The 20,428-nt window shown below is 50.0% G+C and overlaps 1 protein-coding gene and 1 long non-coding RNA gene across 2 annotated transcripts in view; one reads left to right on the top strand and one right to left on the bottom strand.

The window, feature by feature from the left end:
* The window catches only part of LOC122697632, a 43,092-nt gene extending 34,093 nt beyond the window's left edge, over window positions 1-8,999 (bottom strand). The window contains exon 1 of the long non-coding RNA XR_006342124.1: window positions 8,946-8,999. This is a non-coding gene — a long non-coding RNA (uncharacterized LOC122697632). The remainder of the gene's footprint in view (window positions 1-8,945) is intronic.
* Window positions 9,000-11,999: 3,000 nt separating this feature from the next.
* The window catches only part of LY86 (lymphocyte antigen 86), a 39,998-nt gene continuing 31,569 nt past the window's right edge, over window positions 12,000-20,428 (top strand). The window contains exon 1 of the mRNA XM_043908607.1: window positions 12,000-12,195. Coding sequence (XP_043764542.1) covers window positions 12,009-12,195 — 187 coding nt within the window. The 5' untranslated portion in view covers window positions 12,000-12,008. The remainder of the gene's footprint in view (window positions 12,196-20,428) is intronic.

Genomic DNA, 20,428 nt, shown 5'->3' with positions numbered 1-20,428 from the left:
TTTACAAATTTTGCAATGTCTTGCTATTTGTTGACATTTAAAATTTAATGATTTTATTATTTTTAATTTAATGATATATCATTTCTTCTGTCACTTGAAATAGTCAATGTAAATATTCATTTTTATTTACAATTTTGCTAATTTTTTCTTAAAGAAGACCTGTAACTTGTGAGTTTTAGGCTCCACACAAGCCTGGATTTACTCCTGTCCTTCTCCAGGTATTTATGAAGTGAGTTGGGAAAAAACTCTCTAAGCAAATGGGCCTAGGAAATGGTTTCTTTACTCTTCCATGCCCAGCGCCCAGCACATGTTCGGTCCCTCGGTTGTGTCAGACTCTTTGTGACCCCATGGACTGTAGGCCACCAGGCTCCTCTCTCCATGGGATTCTCCAGGCAAGAATACTGGAGTGGGGTGCCATCTCCTTCTCCAGGGGATCTTCCCGACCCAGAAATCAAACCCGAGTCTCCGGTGTCTCCTGCATTGGCAGGCGGGTTCTTTACCACTGAGCCACGAAGGAAGCCCACCTAGCACGTCGTAGGCCTTTAATAAAAACTTGTTAAAGGACAAATGAAGAGTGAAGCTATGAGCAAAAATGGTGAGTAATTACCCCAGCCGGAGCTATAGCATCTGGAGGGGAGACGGAACCGTGGAAGGCAGAGCACACCCTTTGAGGCTTGCCCCTGGAGAGAAGGCTGGGGAAGGGTGGGTCGGACCAGGGATGCAGGTGGGAACCCACGCGACCTGCTTGAAAGGGGCAAACCAGTTGGTGAAAGCAGGAAGGCTGGACAGGAGAGTCTGAAGGGCAAGCTCGGAGCTGCTTTGGGATCATTAGCCAGGAAAGCCAAGGCTACCCAACCAAGGAGCTTGGTTCTACCCTGAAGAGAGAAAAGACCGCACAATGGGTCTGTCCTTGGGGAGACATGTGTGTGTGGGGTTCAGAATGCCTCGTCTCCACGGCAGGAGGAGGTCTTGGAAAGAGAGACCCTGGGCAAGGAGACCAGAGCAGAGATGATTCCACCAGCTCAGGAAGCGGGGTGCACAGTCCAGGGCTGGGGGGACGGGGTGAAAACAGCCGAGGAGGTGCGGGACTGAGACCAGACACAAAACAGAGGCTGCTGGGGGCGGGGGCGGAGATTTCTCTGTTTTTAACGTTGATTGAACGCCTACTATATAGCAGACGCTTTTTCATGGACCACTTCATTGACTCCTCAGACTCTCCTGAGATAAGGGAGACCGTCATGCTCAAGACACAGGTTAGGGAAGCAGGGCTCAGGAAGAGACAACCCTCCGCGCCAGGCAGCCAGGATTCGGGGTGGGCATCTCAGGATCTATCCCCCTCAGGCCCGCGCTCCTTGCAGACCCCACACGGCCCCGGGGCACAGGCAGAGGGCAAGTCAAGAACAGCTTCTGACTTCGCCCCTTGGAGGCTGAAGACCGTCTGTCAGAGCGCGGGGTGGTGGGGGGCGGGAAGATCCAGGGAGAATCTTCTGGAGGCATATTTCTACTTGAACAGCTGGAGGACAGCATCTTTGTCCTTGTTCTCCCAGCCTGACAAGTATTTTGAGCCCTGAGACTTTGAGAGAATCACTCTGCAGCTGTCCCTGACATTTTAAAATCTGTTTCCAGTTTGAATTAAGTGGAATCTTCAGTCTTGGATGTGAAAGTTGTTGCAAAAAAAATAAATAAGGTTGCAGAAAGCAGTTTATTTCAGCTTTTCTTCCTTGTTGCAACTGACCTTCTAAATAAAAATATGTGATACAGGCAGGCTTCCCTGCCCCCCGTGAGGAAAGTCTGGGGGATCTGATCTAAAGCCATCCAGGGCTGGGTGGCCCTGTATCTGCCTCCCAGAAACGGGTTTGCTCTGCCTTTCCACCCGTGGCTGGGCCGTGGACACAAAGGAGGTTAAGCTAATAAGATGTGAGTACTTTTTGCACGTGTGTGTTTTCCAGTTTCTCCAACTGTCTGAAGCTCCATCCTTGGGGAAATTTTCAACACTGGTGTATTCTCAAGAGAGATTATTTCTCCTGTTTGGTAAAGGAGAAACTATTTATGTATTTCCACAATTTGCATTGCAACAAAGACATGTGGATTTATTTAAATATTTCCTGACAGGGCAGCTTTAACATGTTATATTAATCTGCCAAAGACAAGTCATTACAGCTGCAGAAAAACATCCCCTGCTTACTCGCAGGAACACACACACACATTCACAAAAATAAAAAAAGCTGATCACTGTAAAAGTTGCTCTTGCCGTGGAAAATGCGAAAATTAAAGAAACACAAAATAGTTGCATCAGAACAGGAAGCTGACTGGAGACCCTGCAGATATTCTTTATGTTTTGAGGAAATCATATTAAAAATGAAAGTAATGATCTCCACTTGCACCAACTGGTTGAACATTACCTTTAAATTTTCTTTTTAAATTGATCAAGTGCTATGTAGTCGTTGTAAAAGACACAAATGCTGTAGAAACACACTTCTGGACTCTCCCTCCCTCACGGCCTACCACAGATTATTGGACTGCTGTGATGATTACATATATGACTTTCAGCATAAGATTCATAGTATATCTTCCAAGGCTACAGTGTTCACTTCTTGCTCAAACAATACAAGCTTCTTGACCGTTTCCCTAGCTACATCACAAACCTCTGTGTGTAGCTTCCATCTGGGCTATCACATTGTCCACTTGGGCTTTGGGGCAAGAGGAATCAAGGCCAGTACACTGATGCTTATTCTGCTCATTATACTGTGAGTAACCAAGCCCTTTGTTTCTGACCCCGAGTTTCACGTCTTGTGCCCACATCCGTGAAACAGTAACAGCTAAGCTCCTTAGCTTGCAAGGAAGGTAAAGTCTGTGAATCGTCACAGTTATTAACAATTGTTTAAGGAAAAAATCAATGCACTATTAAGTTTATAACATATGTAGAAGTTAAATGATTGTGATAGAGTAAACAATGAAAGAGATTAAATGAAAATGTATTTATTGCAAGTTTTTATGGATGCATGTTATAATCCCTAGAGCAATGCTGTCTAACAGATATATACCGTAAACCAGAAATGCAGGTCATATATGTAACCTTAAATTTTCTAGCTGCCACATTGGAAACATTAAAAAGAGGAAGTTAATGTTAGTATTTTATTTAACTCAGCATCTTCAAAATACTATCATTTCAACATTCAATCAACATTAAAAAATTCAGTTATGTATTTTACGTTCTTTTCTTATACTAATTCTTTGAAAATGAGTGTATACTTAAACCATCAGCATAATCTGTTCGTTTTAGCTCCATTTCAAATGCTAACGTAGCTAAAAACTAACCTATTGGACTGCATAGCCCTAAAACCAGCACTAACAACATAAAACAAGGAGATGGCTGAAAAGTGGACAGAGATAAAATGGAATACTAAAGAAATACTGTATTAACCCAGAAGAAGTCAGGAAAGAAAAGAACAGGCTGAGAAGCGATGGCACAAATGACCCATTTGGATATCGCACACTAATTCTTCACCCCCAGGAAGGAGGAAAGGTGAGCACAGAGGCTCAGGTTGTGAAAGGATTTTAGTCCTAAACATGCCATTGATAATCTCTGGGGATTTAGACAAGAGACCTCATCCTTCTCAATTTGCATATATTTCTTTATCATGTAGTTGTTTCTGTTTATGGCAGTAATAAGTGTTACATTTCAGAAAGTGGATTTGGATGTGAGCCCCAGATTTGAGTCTGGACTCTGCCCTCATGTGACTTTAGGCAAATTGCTTAATTGCCCTAAAGTTCAGTTCTTTCTTCTCCATAATGGGTATTATATAACGCCTACCTTAAATCCACATAAAACACAGTGTCCATCATTTTTGAAGCCTTCGCGAATATTAAGTTGTTTTATTATTATTATTAAGCCAGCTAGGACCATGAACTATGGGTTAGACACCATTCAAGGCAGTGATGACTCAAGGTGAATGGCAAAGTCTCTTTCTTCAATAGAGAAGCCAGACACCTACCTGACTGCCTACTAACATGGCTATTATGAGGCTGTAGTAGGAACACAGAGAGACGCATTAAGGTAAAAACACGTGTTCCTTATGTCAGTGTTCATACTGTGATGTGTAAACTTTTTTTTTTTTTTTTTACAAAATACAGTATCCAGGGAGCCTGGAATAATCATGAATAAAGTTATGTTCTGGTCATTATTTCAAAAAACTAACAGACTTTATTCTACAAGTGAACGAGGAGCAAATTATTCTCCTTTAAGACTTCCCTGATGACTCAGTGGTAAAAAATCTGCCTGCAAAGCAGAAGACCTGGGTTCAATCCCTGGGTCGGGAAGATCCCCTGGAGAAGGAAATTGCAACCCACTCCAGTATTCTTGCCTGGGAAATCCCATGGACAGAGGAGCCTGGCAGGCTACAGTCCATGGAGTTGCAAAGAGTCGGACACAAATGAGTGACTAACACTTTCACTTAACTTAAAAGAGCAGTTTCTATTTGTTCACTAGGAAGCTCCAATCTTCTGAATCGTACTATTGGGAACTAGTATTTTATTGATATTTTTCCTCACCAGCATCCTTTTATAAAAGTACTGTGGTCATTCATGTATCTTACCTAGCCCCTAGTTTATAAAGTGAGAGTTATTCTGTAAAGATTACCAAGTTTGTTATGCCAAATATGTAACAAGCACTTTTTCATACCTACTCAATCTAGTTTTGTTTTCAAGCCTGAAACATGGATTTAGCAAGCTTCCTTCGATAGATGAAAGTCTGGGACTTGCGAAAGTCATACAATGGTCTGTGGTGGGGCCAGGATGTGGATGAAGGTCAGCCTGATTCCACCCGCCCCTTGTATCGCTTCCTCTCCTGGTGGGTGCTTAGGTGAGGCTGAGCAATAGTATTCCCAATTTGTTCAGAGTATGAGGAATGGGTCACACACCTTCAGTTGCTCTTACCAAATATTTGGAGGCTCTACAAGCAAATCATATGCTCCAAGCTACAGTGGCAACGGCAGCAGCAACGGTCTGGGGCCACAAGTTCACCGTCAAGAGTGGCAGCCAGAGCGAAACCCCTGAAGAATTCTTTACATGACGTTTAAGTTGCGTGCGTGGGTTCTAAGTCGCTTCAGTCATGTCCGACTCTTTGCAACCTTATGGACTGTAGCCCACCAGGCTGCTCTGTCCATGGGATTCCCCAGGCAAGAATATTGGTGTGGGTTGCCATGCCCTCCTCCAGGGAACTCTTCCTGACCCAAGGACCAAACCCACATCTCCTATGTCTCCTGCACTGGGATGAGGGTTCTTTGCCACTAGCACTGCCTGGGAAACCTGACTTCTAGTTTAATCATCTACAATTACAGAGAAATTATTCATGTTAATATAATATTTTATATCAAGAACTCTTATTTTTCCATATTACAAGCACTAAATATTTCTATACTTTCTTAACAGTCTGCGTCGTCCTCTGGGCAAACCTAAGTCTCAAACAAACCTCATGGCAGGGTCTTCCTTACCTGCACCAGCTCATATAGCCATTTACCCCAAAGATAAAGAGCACTGGGCCAAAAAGGAGGTCGCGGTAAATGTTTGTTGATTGGATTTTCATGAAGATCAAATTCAGCAGCCTCTTACTTTCTGTTTCTCTTGTGTAAATTTGACATTCATCATAGAAAAATAGGCACTAGACATACATGAGAATTTACAAAGGAATAAATACACATGACCAATAATAATAACATCAAAAGTGTTTAACTGTACTAGTGCTGAAATAAACATGAATAAATTGAAGGAGGAACCAATATTTATCTACTAAATCAACAAAAACCATTTAAAAATAATAATACCTCATTGCTGAGGGGATCATTATATTGTTTCTGGAAAACTGTATGATAGGATGTATCAAAAGCCTTAAAATCTGGTGATTCTTCACCTTGCTGTGCCCCTGAAATACTATAAGTCAACTATAATCCAATAGAAAAGATATATATATTAAGAAAAAAATCTGGTGATTCTTTTCACAAAGCATTTCACTTTTAGGCATTTACCCCGAGGAAATAATCATGGCGGCACAAAAATATAGAAAGAAGAACACTCTCTGCAGCAGTATCTCCCATTATGTTGCTGTTAACAATGGTCTAAATGCCTAAAGGGTAAACTGATTAAGTAAATCATGATCAATCCATGCAGTAGAACACTATACAGTTACTAAAAGTCATGTCATGGAAAGTGAAGTGAAGTCACTCAGTTGTGTCCGACTCTTTGCGACCCCATGGACGGTAACCTATTAGGCTCCTCTGTCCATGGGATTTTCCAGGCAAGAGTACCGGAGTGGGTTGCCATTTAAGGGATTGTAGATGACCAGTGTAAATACTGTAGTGTGTTACAGTGTGTGCAGTTTGTACACTGTGATTGTGTGTGTGAATACCAAAGAACATTTCACAGAATGTCAGTAGTGTTTATCTCTGGATGCTGAAATTATGGGTGATTATTTTTCTTCTTTGTCCAGCTTCCCTGCCCCATCTCCCTGCAGGGGAGGGCTATCTCCAAAGTCCTTCAATTAGGATGTATTACTTTAAGAATGAGAAAAAGAAACTGTGATGTATTTTCGAGAAACAATGACATCACACTTTAGCTTCATGGGGAGCCCAGACTCTCAGGCAAGGGCGAGCTCTTGCTTTGCCCTCCCTGGGAGATGACTCACTGAGTCCAGAAGTCCAGTCTCCAAGGCCAAAAAGAGGAGCTTATTGGGTCACACCCATCCTCTGTATTTCATCCATTCAGTCTAAAGTGTTTTACTGAGTACCTGCTCTGTGCTAGGCACTAGGGGTACAACAGTCAGGAGGAGAAGAGAGAAGGAGAAAGAAGGGATGAGAAGGAGGGAGGGAAGAAGAAAGACTTCTAACATACCGTCAGGGATTCTGCCCTTAACCACGTGGGGGCCAGGAGCAGCGCTGTGAACGAGCCCTCGGGCGCACAAGCTTGTTCTGGAGGGAGCTGCCAGGGGTGGCCGAGCTGAGCTCTGAAGGAAGCTCAGGCATTAAGGTGAGACAGAGGGATGAGCAGCCCTCGCAAGGTAACAGGACGGCCTGGATAGCGGGCTCAAGAGGGAGCAGGGTTGCTATAGAGACAGAGAGGGCAGGGCCAGCAGGGGCTGGAGCAGAAGGGACCAGACCACCGGCGAGCCTTGTGGCCACGTTCTGGGGCCCACTGAAGGGCTCTGGATCTGAGAGCGGCCGGGGGATCCTAGGAGACCCCGAGGAGCCCCATCCCGGGCGGCGGCGGGCAGACAGGAGCGGGAAGAGAGATCCTCATGCAGTCACAAGGAAATCAGCCGGTGATGCACAGACTATTTTTAAGTGACTTCATCTTTGACTCCCTGCCGGGAAGTCTCCGATCTTAAGGTTCAAAAGCTCAAACAAAGGAAAGACCAGCTTTTTGAGCGTGAAGTGACAACGCAGGGCTGTGGCTTCCTAACACAATTAAATTCTAGGTGAGCAGAGGCCACAACCGTGGAAAGCATGGTTTTGCCTGGAAAGTACAAAGTGCCTTTTCCCCGCTTTATTCATCAATAACCCTACAATCGGAGCTGACACATCCAGGCTTCAAAGCGAAAGCAAAGAGCTCAGTTTGTGAGTATTAAGCGGCTTGCCGAGAGATGGTCTGACCCTTAACGTTTCAGCGGCGTCCGGTGGTGACAGAAAAGGGGCCTAACGTTCATTAGACCCCTTCAGGGCTGGGCGGCTCACTGGCCACCTTCTGCGGGCTCTCTCTTCTGAACTTTCAAGGGCCTGTTTTCCATGCAGACTTCACATTTCTAGTGGGGAAGAGACTTCTTCTAATGAGAAGGCATTTATGTCCATCCGTTTAGTCACCTGCCATGGGATGCAGGGCCTGGCTTTGGCTGAACAGAAGTGTCTGCAAACTAGATTACTGAGAAACTTTTGAGCCTAGCACATAGCATTTCTCCCCGTGTCTGCTTTCCTCTAAAAATGTAAGTATTAATTTTTATAAAAAGGTGAGGTCTCACACTTCCCTAGGGGTGACCCTCCCAGAGGCCTGAGAGACTGTGGGAAGACGCTACTGAAGACCCTCGCTGGCTGGCACCAACCCTATGAGATGCACATGTTGCCCACACGACAAACAGTAGATGTGAAAAGAGTTGACGAGCAAAACCTCACGGCTCGGCCCTGGAGTGGCGGGGGTTGGGGGGTGGGGGCACTAAACGGTGTTACACCGGAAGTAGCAGGGCTTCCTGCCGTCTGCACAGGAGAGGGGCTGCTATTTCGGTTGCGCTCAATCTGGAAGTCAGAGTGAGAAGAGATCACGCCTGTCCCCTCCCTCCGCAGGGTGGTAGAGACGAGGGTCAGCCCACAGCAGGAGGGAGCGAAGCGGCAGCACTCCAGGAGGGGGAAGTATCGCCCAGTATCACGAATACCGGAGAGCAGCCTCCGTCGAATGCAGTGGCCCGTGGAGACACACTGGCGTGGGAGACAGAGTCCTGTGTCGTCAGAGCTGCTGGCCCGCTGTCGGCACGTGAAATATATTAACGGCTTAAGTCGGCCGGAAGCCCCATCCGTGCACCGCAGAAGGGCAGTGTGCGCCCCGAGGCTGATCCGCTTTCTCGAGGGCGCTGTACTGCTTTGGGGAACATAAGCTGAGGCCAGCGTGAAACCCTGTCCTGTTCTCACTGCGCACACACGCCTTCCTGGAGTGTTTTAAGTCTCTAGGGAACCCGTGAGGGTCACGGGGTGGTGAGGAAGCACCTTAGAATCCAGTCCCCGCAGCAAGAACTCCAGCATCCAGTCCGTCCTGAGACGGCCCTGGGCTCGCCCCGCCGGCCGCCCGGGGCTCGCTCCCCAGAAGCGGCGGCCTGTCGGCAGCTCGCACCTCGCTCTCTTCCCCCCACCCCTTCTCTCTCCTTTCCCTCACGCTCTGCAGCAGAACCCGCTCACCTGCAGTCACCTTACCTTCTGTGGGGCGTCGCCCTCACTCCACTTCCGTCGTTGCACTCCTGCCCTCCGTCTCCCTCTCATCCTTAAAGTCTCTCCTGAAACATCAGTTTTCTTAAGAGCGCGGACACTGACAGCCACCCTGATGAGAACACTCTTCCCTGGCAAGAAAAGAACCCCACCATCGCCAAGTGAACCTCTGTGGAAAGAAAGCAGCGGGCGACAGGGAGGAAGAGGGTTATTTAAAAGAGTAGAAGGGAAATCTGAACTAGACAGAACAGTTCGGGGTCTTCAGCAGGGCGTGGTCCAGGGCCTGGAAGTCAACCCCAAGGCTTGGTGGTATAGTCGGTCACTATTTACATGCACATACTATTTACATGCAGGTAACTATTTACATGCACATAACAATACATACATGTAACATAGTTACATACACGTAAGGACAGAGGATGAGATGCTTGAATGGCATCACCAACTGGAGTGGGTTGCCATTTCCTTCTCCAGAGGATCTTCTCAACCCAGGGACTGAACCTGCGTTTCCCGCGTTGGCAGGCCGATTCTCTACCACCGCGCCACCTGGAAAGCCCCTAGATGCCAAAACAGCCTCTGAATGATGACTCTTTTCATGGCAAGGTCCTTTGACTTACTCAAGTCTGCAGCCCAGTCCTCAGATGAGCTGGCCTCCCTCTTGGGGCTGCTCATGGGGCATCTCTCCTGCCCGGCTCCCCTGGTCTTTCACCCAGTAGGTGAGGCTGCTCCCAGGGGTGGAGGAGCGTGGCCTCAGCTGCTCTTTACCCTGACTGTTCAGAGCCCTCTCAACGAGGAGCCCTCAGAGGTCCCTAGAGAAAGGCTCTATGTCCCTGTCCTGGAGTCACTGGCTCCCAGGGCCCCCAGCTCTCACCTCCTCAACTCTGTTCACAGCACGCCACCCTCCTGCCTACTCAGACCCTGCAGAGCAACCTTGTCTCTTCTCGCAGAAGTTTACCCCCCTCTCCTCTCCTCTATGGTTTTTCCAGTGGTCATGTAAGGATGTAAGAGTTGGACCATAAAGAAAGCTGAGCACTGAAGAATTGATGGTTTTCAACTGTGGTGTTGGAGAAGACTCTTGAGAGTCCCTTGGACTGCAAGGAGATCCATCCAGTCCATCCTGAAGGAAATCAGTCTTGAATATTCATTGGAAGGACTGATGCTGAAGCTGAAACTCCAATACTTCAGCCACCTGATGCAAAGAACTGACGCATTGGAAAAGACCCTGATGCTGGGAAAGATTGAAGGCAGGAGGAAAAGGGGATGATAGAGCATGAGATGGTTGGATGGCATCACTGAATCAATGGAGATGTGTTTGAGTAAGCTCCGGGAATTGGTGATGGACAGGGAGGCCTGGCGTGCTGCAGTCCATGGGGTCGCAGAGTCGGACATGACTGAGCGACTGAACTAACTAACCTCTCCTCTGGGGCTCAGATTTCCCCTTGGGTTTCACAAAAAAGCCAGTGGTTCTTCAATTTGAATGGGTGTCAGACCTGACTGATGGGCTTATTAAGACACAGTGCCAGCCCCGCCCAGGAGTTTCTGATTCAGCGGGTCTCGCTCAGCCTGCAGCGGAAGAATTTGCATTTCTAACAAGCTCTTGGTGCAAGTTGTTGCTGTGGTCCAAGACTTTGAGCAACTCTGTTGGAAAGCAACATCATTGAACCAGTCCCCAGATGATCACACCCTTTCCTCTCCCAAGAAATCCAAAGTATCCATCAGTGAAGTCAACTTATTTCACTGGTAATTAAGTTCCACTTACTGCAGAAAAAAAAGTTTTGAAGTTACTTTAATTCCTATTTAAGCCATCAGCAGAAACAGTCAATTTACCCAGTGCGCTCAGAGAAATGCTTCTCCTCCCAGGGGAAATAGTGTTCGCTGTGGCTTCTAAAATCTGCCGGCCCCAAAACAGCCCTGACTCTGGTTTCCTTAAGCTACGGAGGAGATGGGGTTGGGCTGGGGACCAGGGGTGAGCAGCTTCGCTGTCACAATGCAGGACGCCGGAGGATGGGCGCAGGGAGGGAGACTCTTGGCTTTGAATAGGAAGCGGGCCGTGACATCAGTAATCCTGCTGCTGACCCCAACCATCAGGCCCCAGGCTTCCTAGGGAAGCCCTGACTTCTCCACCCCTCCCCGCCCTTCCCACCAAGCTGAGCCCAGAAACAGAACCCAGTGCCCGTCTCAGGGCTCTTGCCTGCATCTCCTCTCCAAAGGCCACAGCAGCTGCCCCTCGGGGCACAGCCCTGCTCCCCCAGCTGAAGTCTGAATCCCGGAGCGGAAGCTGACAGGGCAAGAGCCTCATTGCAGACCTCAGAGGTCCTTCTGCAGCCCCAAAGGCCAGACGCCACGGGCCGGCCCCAGCCAGACCCCGGGTCCATAACCCCGCATCAGAGCCCCGTTGGGACAGTATGCCGCTGATGGAAAACACGTAGAGGCCTGTGGTTCCGCTCTCCTGAGTTCACTGCCCTACCTGGGGGCGGGATTCTAGGGAGGGTGGGTCTGTGCTGGGGGCAAGGCTGCAAAGAGGGGCCGCTTATAAGGAAGGGCAGGCTGTGGGGAGGGCGGGGCTACAAGGAGGGTTGTTTGGGGGCCCAGCCAAATGGTCATGCGTTACTTGCTGCCCCCACTCTTTGAGAACAGAAAGTCAAACATCACCCACCCCAGACCCAGAATAGCCTCTCCTATTGATTCAAGCTCCAAAGTTTCAGGGAACTGCATTCAAAGGCCACTGCTAGCTGCCTTTCGGCTTCCCTAGTGGCTCGGTAAAGAATCTGGACACTGCCTGCAATGCAGGAGACCAAGGTTCGATCCTGGGGTGGGGGGTATCCCCTGAAGAAGGAAATGACAACCCACTCCAGGATTCTTGCCTGGAGAATCCCACAGACAGAGGAGCCTGATGGGCCATACAGTCCCTGGGGTCGCAATGAGTTGAACACAACTTAGAGACTAAATCACCACCAACTGTCTGTTGCTTCTCACAGTGGTTCCCCAGGAGCATAAAATAGGAGAAGTGAAACTGATCATGTCACCCCTTGATGAGGGGGGAGGAAGCACATGGACGGCGCTGTTATTGGGCCCTGTTATCGTGCTGGTCACACACAGGGTCTCTGCGCCATGAAAGGGTTCGCAGCCGCCCTCCTCATCTGGACTCTGCTGTCCCCCCAGAGAGCTGGCGGGGAGGCCTGGCCCACGCACACAGCCTGCAGGAACGGGAATCTGCAAGTGCTCTACCAGAGCTGCGGTGAGTGCTTTCTGAACCTCGGGTTCTGTTTACGCGAAAGGCAAGGCCCACATGTGTGAGATGCTTGAGCGCTTTATGGGGGTTGGGGGAGGGCAGGGACATAGCGGCTGAATGGGTAGGTGCCAAGCGGGGAGCCCCGGGCAGGAGACGCGGTCTGGGCAGGAGAGAGCTGAAGAGCATGGCCAGAGGGCCGGAAAAGCACAGTGATTCTCTAGATCAGAAGGGAAAGGAAGACCTGCCTGCAATGCGGAAGACCTGGGTTCGATCCCTGGGTCAGGGAAGAGAGATGGCTACCCACTCCAGTATTCTTGCCTGGAGAATTCCATGGACAGAGGGTCCTAGGGGGCTACCATGCATAACGTCACTAACCTCAGAGCCCCCAAAACAGCAGACCGACCTGTGAGTCTACCAAGTCGTGAAACCTCACCAGTTCAGGATCAGGAAGAGAAGGTGCCATCACTTCAGTTCAGTCGCTCAGTCGTGTCCAACTCTGTGACCCCATGGACTGCAGCATGCCAGGTTTCCCTGTCCACCACCAACTCCCAGAACTTGCTCAAACTCACGTCCATCGAGTCGGTGATGCCATCATGGTGAAGCTTCCATGACCTCCCCCGATTGCTCACCTGGGGCACCGCTCCAGGTTACATCGTTTGCAAGTTGAGTGAAAAGATCATTTACGACAAAGGAGAAGATTCCTGTCCTTCTGATGACACTGCCAGCGTGCCTCTCACAGCAGCTGCATCATTTATTCATTCAACAAACACTCACCAGCAGCTGCTGATGCCACGGTTCTCTCTAGCTCTGGACATGATAAGAGGGAATGAGCCACGGCTGCTTCCCCACCGGGCAAGTGTAGACACCAACCAACACTGCAGCCTAGCGAACAGATTGCAGGGAGCCGCCGTGGTCAGGGTCTGAACCGAGTCTTTGGAGGGTATGGTTGTTCGCAGGGGCCATCAAAATGCCGTGGACCCCACGGACTGAGGGGCTTCCACAGTAGAGGCTGCAAGTCTTGCAAGACCAAGGTGCCAGCAGGCCTCGTTTCTCCCGGGCTTGCCGGTGGCCTCCTCCTCCTCCTGTCTTCACCTGCTCTTTGTTCTGTGCCCGCATGTTCCTCGTGTGTCTGCGTCCCTTCTCATGAGGACATCAGTCGTATCGGATCAGGGCCCACCCATTCAGGAAGATCCCCTGGAGGAGGAAGTGGTAACCCACTCCAGGAGTCTTGCCTGGGAAATCCCATGGACAGAGGAGCCTGGCAGGCTACAGTACATAGGGTTGCAAGGAACCGGATAGGACTGAGCGTCTGGGCACATATACACACATTCGGCTCATAAAGGGGGCCTGAGTGGGGAGAAATGAGCCCAGTCTCAGGGTTGCATGTTGAATGAAGATGAGAGGGACTGGCTCACAAAGCCATGACCTTGTGAAACATGACATCTTGGCGGTAGAAAGGGGGAAAATGCTGCTCAGACTGTAGGTGGTGGAGAGCAGATGCCCTTTGAGTATCCACGTCAGCCCCACAGTAAGCTGAGGGGGGCGTCAGTGTTACACCAAGCAGAAGCTGGGCCCTCCGACTGCCGCCCAAGGAGCTGCCTCACAGATGTCCAGACTTGACTCTTTTGAAAAGAGGAAACGTTGAAGATTGAAATACACACCAATTTTGTTTAATGGAGATGAGAAGGAAGGGCTGGGTGTTGGATGTGTTCATCGCCTTCCTCTTGCTCTTCCCTTGGGGATGGGATGCGTTCTGCTGGCCTTTGTTCATTTTCAGGGCAAGAGGAGAAGCAAAACTTGAGATGAATGCCCTGCTCAGGATTTGTTTTTCCAGTTCACCCTCCCATAAATGGTTGCCATGGCTGGTCCACCCCTCAGACCAGCCTGCAGCCTGCGTCCAAGCCTGGCAACCACCTCCCCTGCCACTGCAAGGAGCAGACGCTCCAGGGAAACGGATCGTGTCGCTGCCACCCGGGGAGAACTCCTCCCTCTGAAGGGGCAGCTGCTCCGTGGAGTCAGTGAGTGACGGCCATAGCCTTGCTCTAAGCACACAGTGGAAGGAACGGAGGAGACGCAGCTCTGGTCCAAGAGCGGCGGGAAGAGGAGCCAAGCGTCAGGGTAAACGCCCAGTGGGAAGGGCTGGACTAGAGATGGTGTCCTGCACCAGGGATGTGGTGATGGCTGCAGAGGGTGAGGCTGAGTCTAAGCCACCAGGGAACCTGTCCTCAAGCTTGAGTTCAACCATGTAGGATGATGAGAATAGTGATTACAGCATCTCGTGTTCACGAAGGGTATATGTGTCAGGCGTCACACTAAGTACTTTCTAAGCATTATTTTTACTTACAGATGTGTAAACTGAGAGTGCATGCTAAGTCACTTCAATCATGTCCGACTCTTTGCCACCCCATGACTGTAGCCCGCCAGGCTCCTCTGTCCATGGGATTCTCCAGGCAAGAATCCTGGAGTGGGTTGCCATGCCCTCCTCCAGGGGATCCTCCAACCCAGGGATCGAACCCAGGTCTCCCGCATTGCAGGCAGATTCTTTACCGTCTGAGCCACCAGGGAAGCCTAGAATACTGGAGTGGGGTGCCATGCCCTTGTGTCAGACATGAGCAGTGAAACAACAAAGAGGGTGAGTGACGTCAGGCAACTTTTCTGAGGCCACCAGGTAGCAGAGTGATGCCTCCAGGGCACAGAACGGGCAGTAAGTAAATATTTGTGGAGTTAAAATGCATTCATCCCAGGCCCACTCTGAATCACCTGGCGTCTAGAATGTTGTCAGAAGGCAAATGGCGCAGGGATGGGAGCGGGAAGGAATGTTTAGGCCGAGGACCACGTGAGCGAAGGCTGGGGAGGAGGCATAGACTCGGGGGCTGAGGAAGGGCTGGGACGCGGGGGAGGGTGAGCGATGCAGTAGGCAGGGTGGGCAGAGCCCAGGGGTGATGAGTGATTCTATGTGTCAGTGTGGCCAGGGCACGGATGCCCAGATGGCTGGGTAAACTTCGTGTCCTGGGTGTCTCTGAGATGTTTCCAGAGAAGATGCGCACTGGACCAGTGGGCTGAGTAAAGCAGATGGTCCTCTCGGTGCGGGCGGGCAGCTCCCGACCAGTGAGGCCTGACGCCCGCACAAAGGCGGGGGCAGGGAGTACTCACTCTCTGCCCGACAGTGAGGCTGGGGTGCCCGTCTCCCACCTGCCGTCCCCCCCACCCTGGGTCTCAGGCCTTCAGGCCACACCACCGGCCCTCCTGGGGCTCCGGCTCGCAGACGGCAGACTCTGAACGTCTCAGGTTCCGTCGTCACATAAACCTACACCGTGTAACAAGCCTCTTTCTAGGACAGATACAGATATGTGGCATGATCACCAACATGCCATGGCCTGTGCGGGGGTTGGAAAAGAATCTCCAGGCAGGGTGAAAGGAGAATAAAATTTATTAGAGTGGGAGACACTGTTAGAACAGCGGGCTGGCTCCAGGGAGAGCCAACCCTTTCAAGGGCTAGTAGCCAATGTTTATAGCCTCGAGACAGAAAAAATTCCTACTGGAAGGGTGGCGTTAGGTGATGGGTTAGGATGCTGTAGGGTGGATGCTAACAGGGTAGAAATGTTACCTAATATGGAGTCAGGGAACTGGCCACTGGCCGGAGGCTCGTGGCAGCAGCTGCTATGGGTTCGGTCAGTTCCAGAGATGTTGGTACAGGACTCCACGCAGAGGGTATAGGTTCAATCCCTGGTCTGGGAACTAAGATCCTCTATGATGCATGGTGTGGCAAAAGGAAAAAAAAAAATCAATAATCCAGGAAGGAATTGCTGGGAGCCTAAATTAGCCTCATTTCAACAGCCTTAATGTCAGAGGGAGACTTTGGTGTACGCCGGGGTCAGCAGATAGGAAAGTGGTGTCCTGAGAGCTCCTCCAGAGATGGGTCTCCCTCCTGTCTTGCCAGCCATCAAGCTGCGGGGGACCGAATGGCTGCACCCCCTCCCCGATGGAGATGCCCCCCTCGGCTACTGCATTCACTGCAGGACAGCCTCTCAAGGCGTCACACCAGTGAGGCACATAAAGACCGTGTGCTGTGATGCTGCGTCCAGGCCTGGGCTTCAGATGTCCTTGGGCACAGGGGCTCCTAGGATCCCAGTACAGGTGTGTTCACATCGCATTTGTCCAGATGTGGAAGAATCAGCAATCAAGGATTCGCTGTCTTGCGGGTTTAGCGCTTCCTTTCCCCCTTCTCTGTTCGTTTTATGATCTCAGTGGGAAGGGGAGATTGTAGGCTAGAAACTGTTCTGAACAATATAAAAATCCTCAAGGTGAAAGAAGGAACTTCACAAGCAGTTAGTGGGTGCTGGGCTTAGACCAGGAAGTGAGCAGAAGTGTCTGAAAAAGCAGAAGTCCTGCTCTGTCCAAATGGTGGTGCTGCTGCAGAGAAGAGGGTGACAGTCTTTATGAAAGCAAAAGGGGGAATGAAAGCAGTCGGGGGGGCCTTTCTTCTGTTAAATCCTAAGACCGTTTCCAAGGCTAGAGGAAGCCCAGCCCGCGCCCCGCCCCGCATCCCCCCCCCGCCACTGGCATACCTGCCCAAACGCCCACCAGTGCGGTTATTTGCTGCTTCTGTCACACAAAGACCGGAGGTGGATCAAAGAGTGCAGGTGATGGGAAGATGAACTAGAGACTGGGGGATACAGAGCAGGGAGGGGAATAGTGAAACCAGCATGTGGGGGCAGGGAGGTCTGGAAACTTACAACAGGGGAGGCCGCGTGAAGCCTTGGGGTGAGCTTGGGGTCGGGAGCCCGCAAACCTCACTCCAGCCCCTGGGCAATCCTGCTTCCTCTCTGTGATAGTCAATAGTGTGTGTGAGTTTCCTGCAGTGGCGATAACAAGGTACCACTTTGCACTGAGCGGCTTTAAAGGATTCTTAAATCCTGAGAGTTTTGGAGGCCAAGAGTCCAAAGTCAGTTTCGCTGGGTCCAAGGGGAAGCTTCCCAGAAGTTGGGACTTCCCCGATGGCTCAGACAGTAAAGAATCTGCCTGCAATATGCGAGACCCAGGTTCGATCCCTGGGTCAGGAAGAGCCCCAGGAGAATGGGATGGCAACCCACTCCAGTATTCTTGCCTGGGAAATCCCATGGACAGAGGAGCCTGGCGGGCTACAGTCCATGGGGTCGCAAAGAGTCGGACACAACTGAGCAACTAACGTTAGACCATTTACAAAATCAAACCACGGGGAGCGACTTTGCAAAGGGCCGCAGTGGGAGCATCTCTGAGTGCGGTACCTGCAGGCCTGGGCTGCTCATGGAGAAGCTGGGTGCCCATGGGAGTGGGTGGCGCGTGGTCCAGGACTCCTCCTGCCCATATGCTGTTGTGGCCAATGCTGCTGTTACTGCTGTAATGGGGTTTTTGGTAAGAGCTGGAGAGCAGAGATCTAAGTTGTGTTTTCTGGCAACAGCCGTGAGTGTAGATCCTAGTATTGTCCGTTAACATGCCTTGACATCAAGCAGGCAGATGGGGGGGTCAGAAAAAGTAAGAGACTTGTATACAGGTGGGGGGCGGGTTCTCCCCTCCAAACCTCAACCCCAAACAACGGTTCGGGAGAGGAGGTTAACTGAAGGAAAAGGGCCACCTGCCCAGGAACTGTGTGCCATCTGGCTGGGTGTTGGCTCCTTCTCTGGGAAGCCTTGTGATGCTCCAGGACTTCCCTCTAGGATGTAGAGTAGCCGAGTGAGCATCTCGGGAGCCCTCTGTGGTCCTCCAGGGAGCACTCTCCAGTCCTCCAGGGACCAAGTGCTATGGTACTCACCCGTCTGCCTGGGATCTGGGTGCAACCCGGGAGGCATCCCCGAGCAGCAGGCAGAGGGCAAGCCGGCATTGTGTGGGACCCGCCTCCTTGTGAGGGACCTGCCTCCTTGCGGGGAACCCAACAAGGCCAAGCGGTGCCTCCATGCCTTCTTGAGATTCTGCACCAGCATCCCCCACAGAGCCTCTCTGCCTCCAGGACAGAAGGGAGGGGTAACCAGCCAATGGCCTGGAGGAGGAAGAAAAAGATCCGGGGCCCAGAAGGCACTGCTTCCAAGCTTTCAAGCTCCCAGTGAGGGGTTCACCCGGCTGCCGGGAGCCACAGTGAGGTTCCCTTGAGTGAGGCCTGGCGTCTCTCCTCTGGCCGGGTGGGAGCTGCATCAGCCCCCAGTAGAAACCCAGAGAACGATCAGGGCTCCCTTCAACTGTTCACCCTTAGCATCCTTTCCTGTAGCTGGGGTCTTTCATATTTGGGGGCGTTTCTGTGTGTTTAGCGTTCAATTTTGTGCTTCATATTCTATTAAGGGGTTTCCCTGGTGGCTCAGTCAATAAAGACTCCTGTAATGAAGAAGATGAGGGTTCAATCCCTGAGTCAGGAAGATCCCCTGAAGAAGGAAATGGCAACACACTCCAGTATTCTTGCTTGGAGAATTCCATGGATGGAGGAGCCTGGCAGGCCACAGTGCTTGAGGTCACAAGAGTCCGACACAGTTGTAGTGACTAAACTGCCATCAAGTTCTATAAAAAATATCCCTTTAAACAATTAAACTCTACTTGCATAATTAATAAATCAAAACTTCATAAATTTAAAAAATTGGTTTTATCACAGGCATACATCCATGGGTCACAAACTTACTAGTAGAATTGTCTTAAGCAGGTAAACAAATATAACCGATTTCCTTAAATGCTTTAAAATCTTTAAAATCCGACAAAGCAAGCACAGGGTATCACAGTGACTGTTCACTTCCTAGGACCCTTTTCTTAAACTGGTGTCAAGATATGGTTGTTTTTTAGTCGCTCAGTCGTGTCCGACTCTTTGCAGCCCCACGGACTGCAGCACACCGGGCTTCCTGTCCTTCACCATCTCCCGGAGCTTCCTCAGACTCATGTCTCTTGAGTCCGTGATGCCACCCAACCATCTCTACTGTGGATTTTACTTAATCGTCTCTACACTGATATTTATTCTTCCTTGTATTCTTACTTTTTTTGGAGTTAGAGCAATGAAAGTATGAAAGTGTTAGTCACTCAGTTATGTCCAACTCTTTGTGACCCCATGGACTGTAAGCCCGCCAGGCTCCCCATCCATGGAATTCCCCAGGCATGAATATTGGAGTGGGTAACCAATCCCTTCTCCAGGGACCCGACCCAGGGATCGAACCCAGGTCTCCCTCATTGCAGGTAGATTCTTTACCATCTGAGCCACGAGGGAAGCCCAATTACAGCAATACCTAGGTCAATATTTTCCTAGGGTATGTTCTAGACCAAACATAAAGCCTATCATTCAGACCAGCCAGGACATAGGTTTTGAATTACCAATCAGTTGATCCTGGGCCTGGTGGCTAGCCAGCAAGTTGACGTCTCTGAACTTGAACTTGACCTATTACATCCTGAAGACCTTTTCAGCCCCTTCCTGTCTCAGGGTTCCCTGTGTCCTGCTTTTTCAGCCATTGATGCATGTTTCTCTGGGTCATTGTGAAGCCATCCTAGCATCATTATGCATTAACCTGGCCTGTCAGCATTGCTAGAAACATACACCCACCACTCTAATGTCAGAGATACAATGAGGGGATCATTTAGAAGCCATTTAGAAGCCATTATCTCCTGCACAGCTGAGGCTCACCTTTACCATATTTAGCAAACTTATTCTCTTAGAACAGCACTGGGTTATCTTTTCACTTGTATATTCTGTGTGTTTGCTGGTTCTGGTTTGACTTTCGTCCAGCTTTCAATCCAGTTTTTATATAAGACCATTTGAGCTGATCAATCCTTCTGTTCTAATTTTTTCCAAGCCCTTGTGTTCATATATATATTTATACACATATTATATATATATACACACATATATATTTTTTTCCTGGTTTATTCATGATGCTTTGTCTTCACTCCTACCTCCTTACAAAGATAGAAACAAATCTCTGGTTCTCTCTAGCCTATCCAAACTGGTGGAAACATTCTGGATCCCCAAAGAACTAAGAACAAGGCTTCATACTCATCCAGTGTTTGTGATGTGACGCAACTTCCTTCTCATCTTGCTCAGGCTGCCTCACCCAGACAGGCCGGCGAAGTGACTCTGAAAGACAGAATCCCCAGAGAGGACATCTTCAGGAGCCCCACACGGTGGGCACTGCCTTTCTTCCTGGTCCCAGAAACTGCCTGGTGTCACCCCAGTCCGCAAAAGGGAGCAAGTCCCTGGTGGCCCCCTCCCACCCGCCCCCTCCCGGCCAGAGAGGGC

Source organism: Cervus elaphus, chromosome 7 (genome assembly GCF_910594005.1).
Source record: "Cervus elaphus chromosome 7, mCerEla1.1, whole genome shotgun sequence".
NCBI classification, from domain to species: domain Eukaryota; kingdom Metazoa; phylum Chordata; class Mammalia; order Artiodactyla; family Cervidae; genus Cervus; species Cervus elaphus.
The sequence above is the reverse complement of the archived record's forward strand: the minus strand, read 5'-3'. Positions and strand labels throughout refer to the sequence as shown.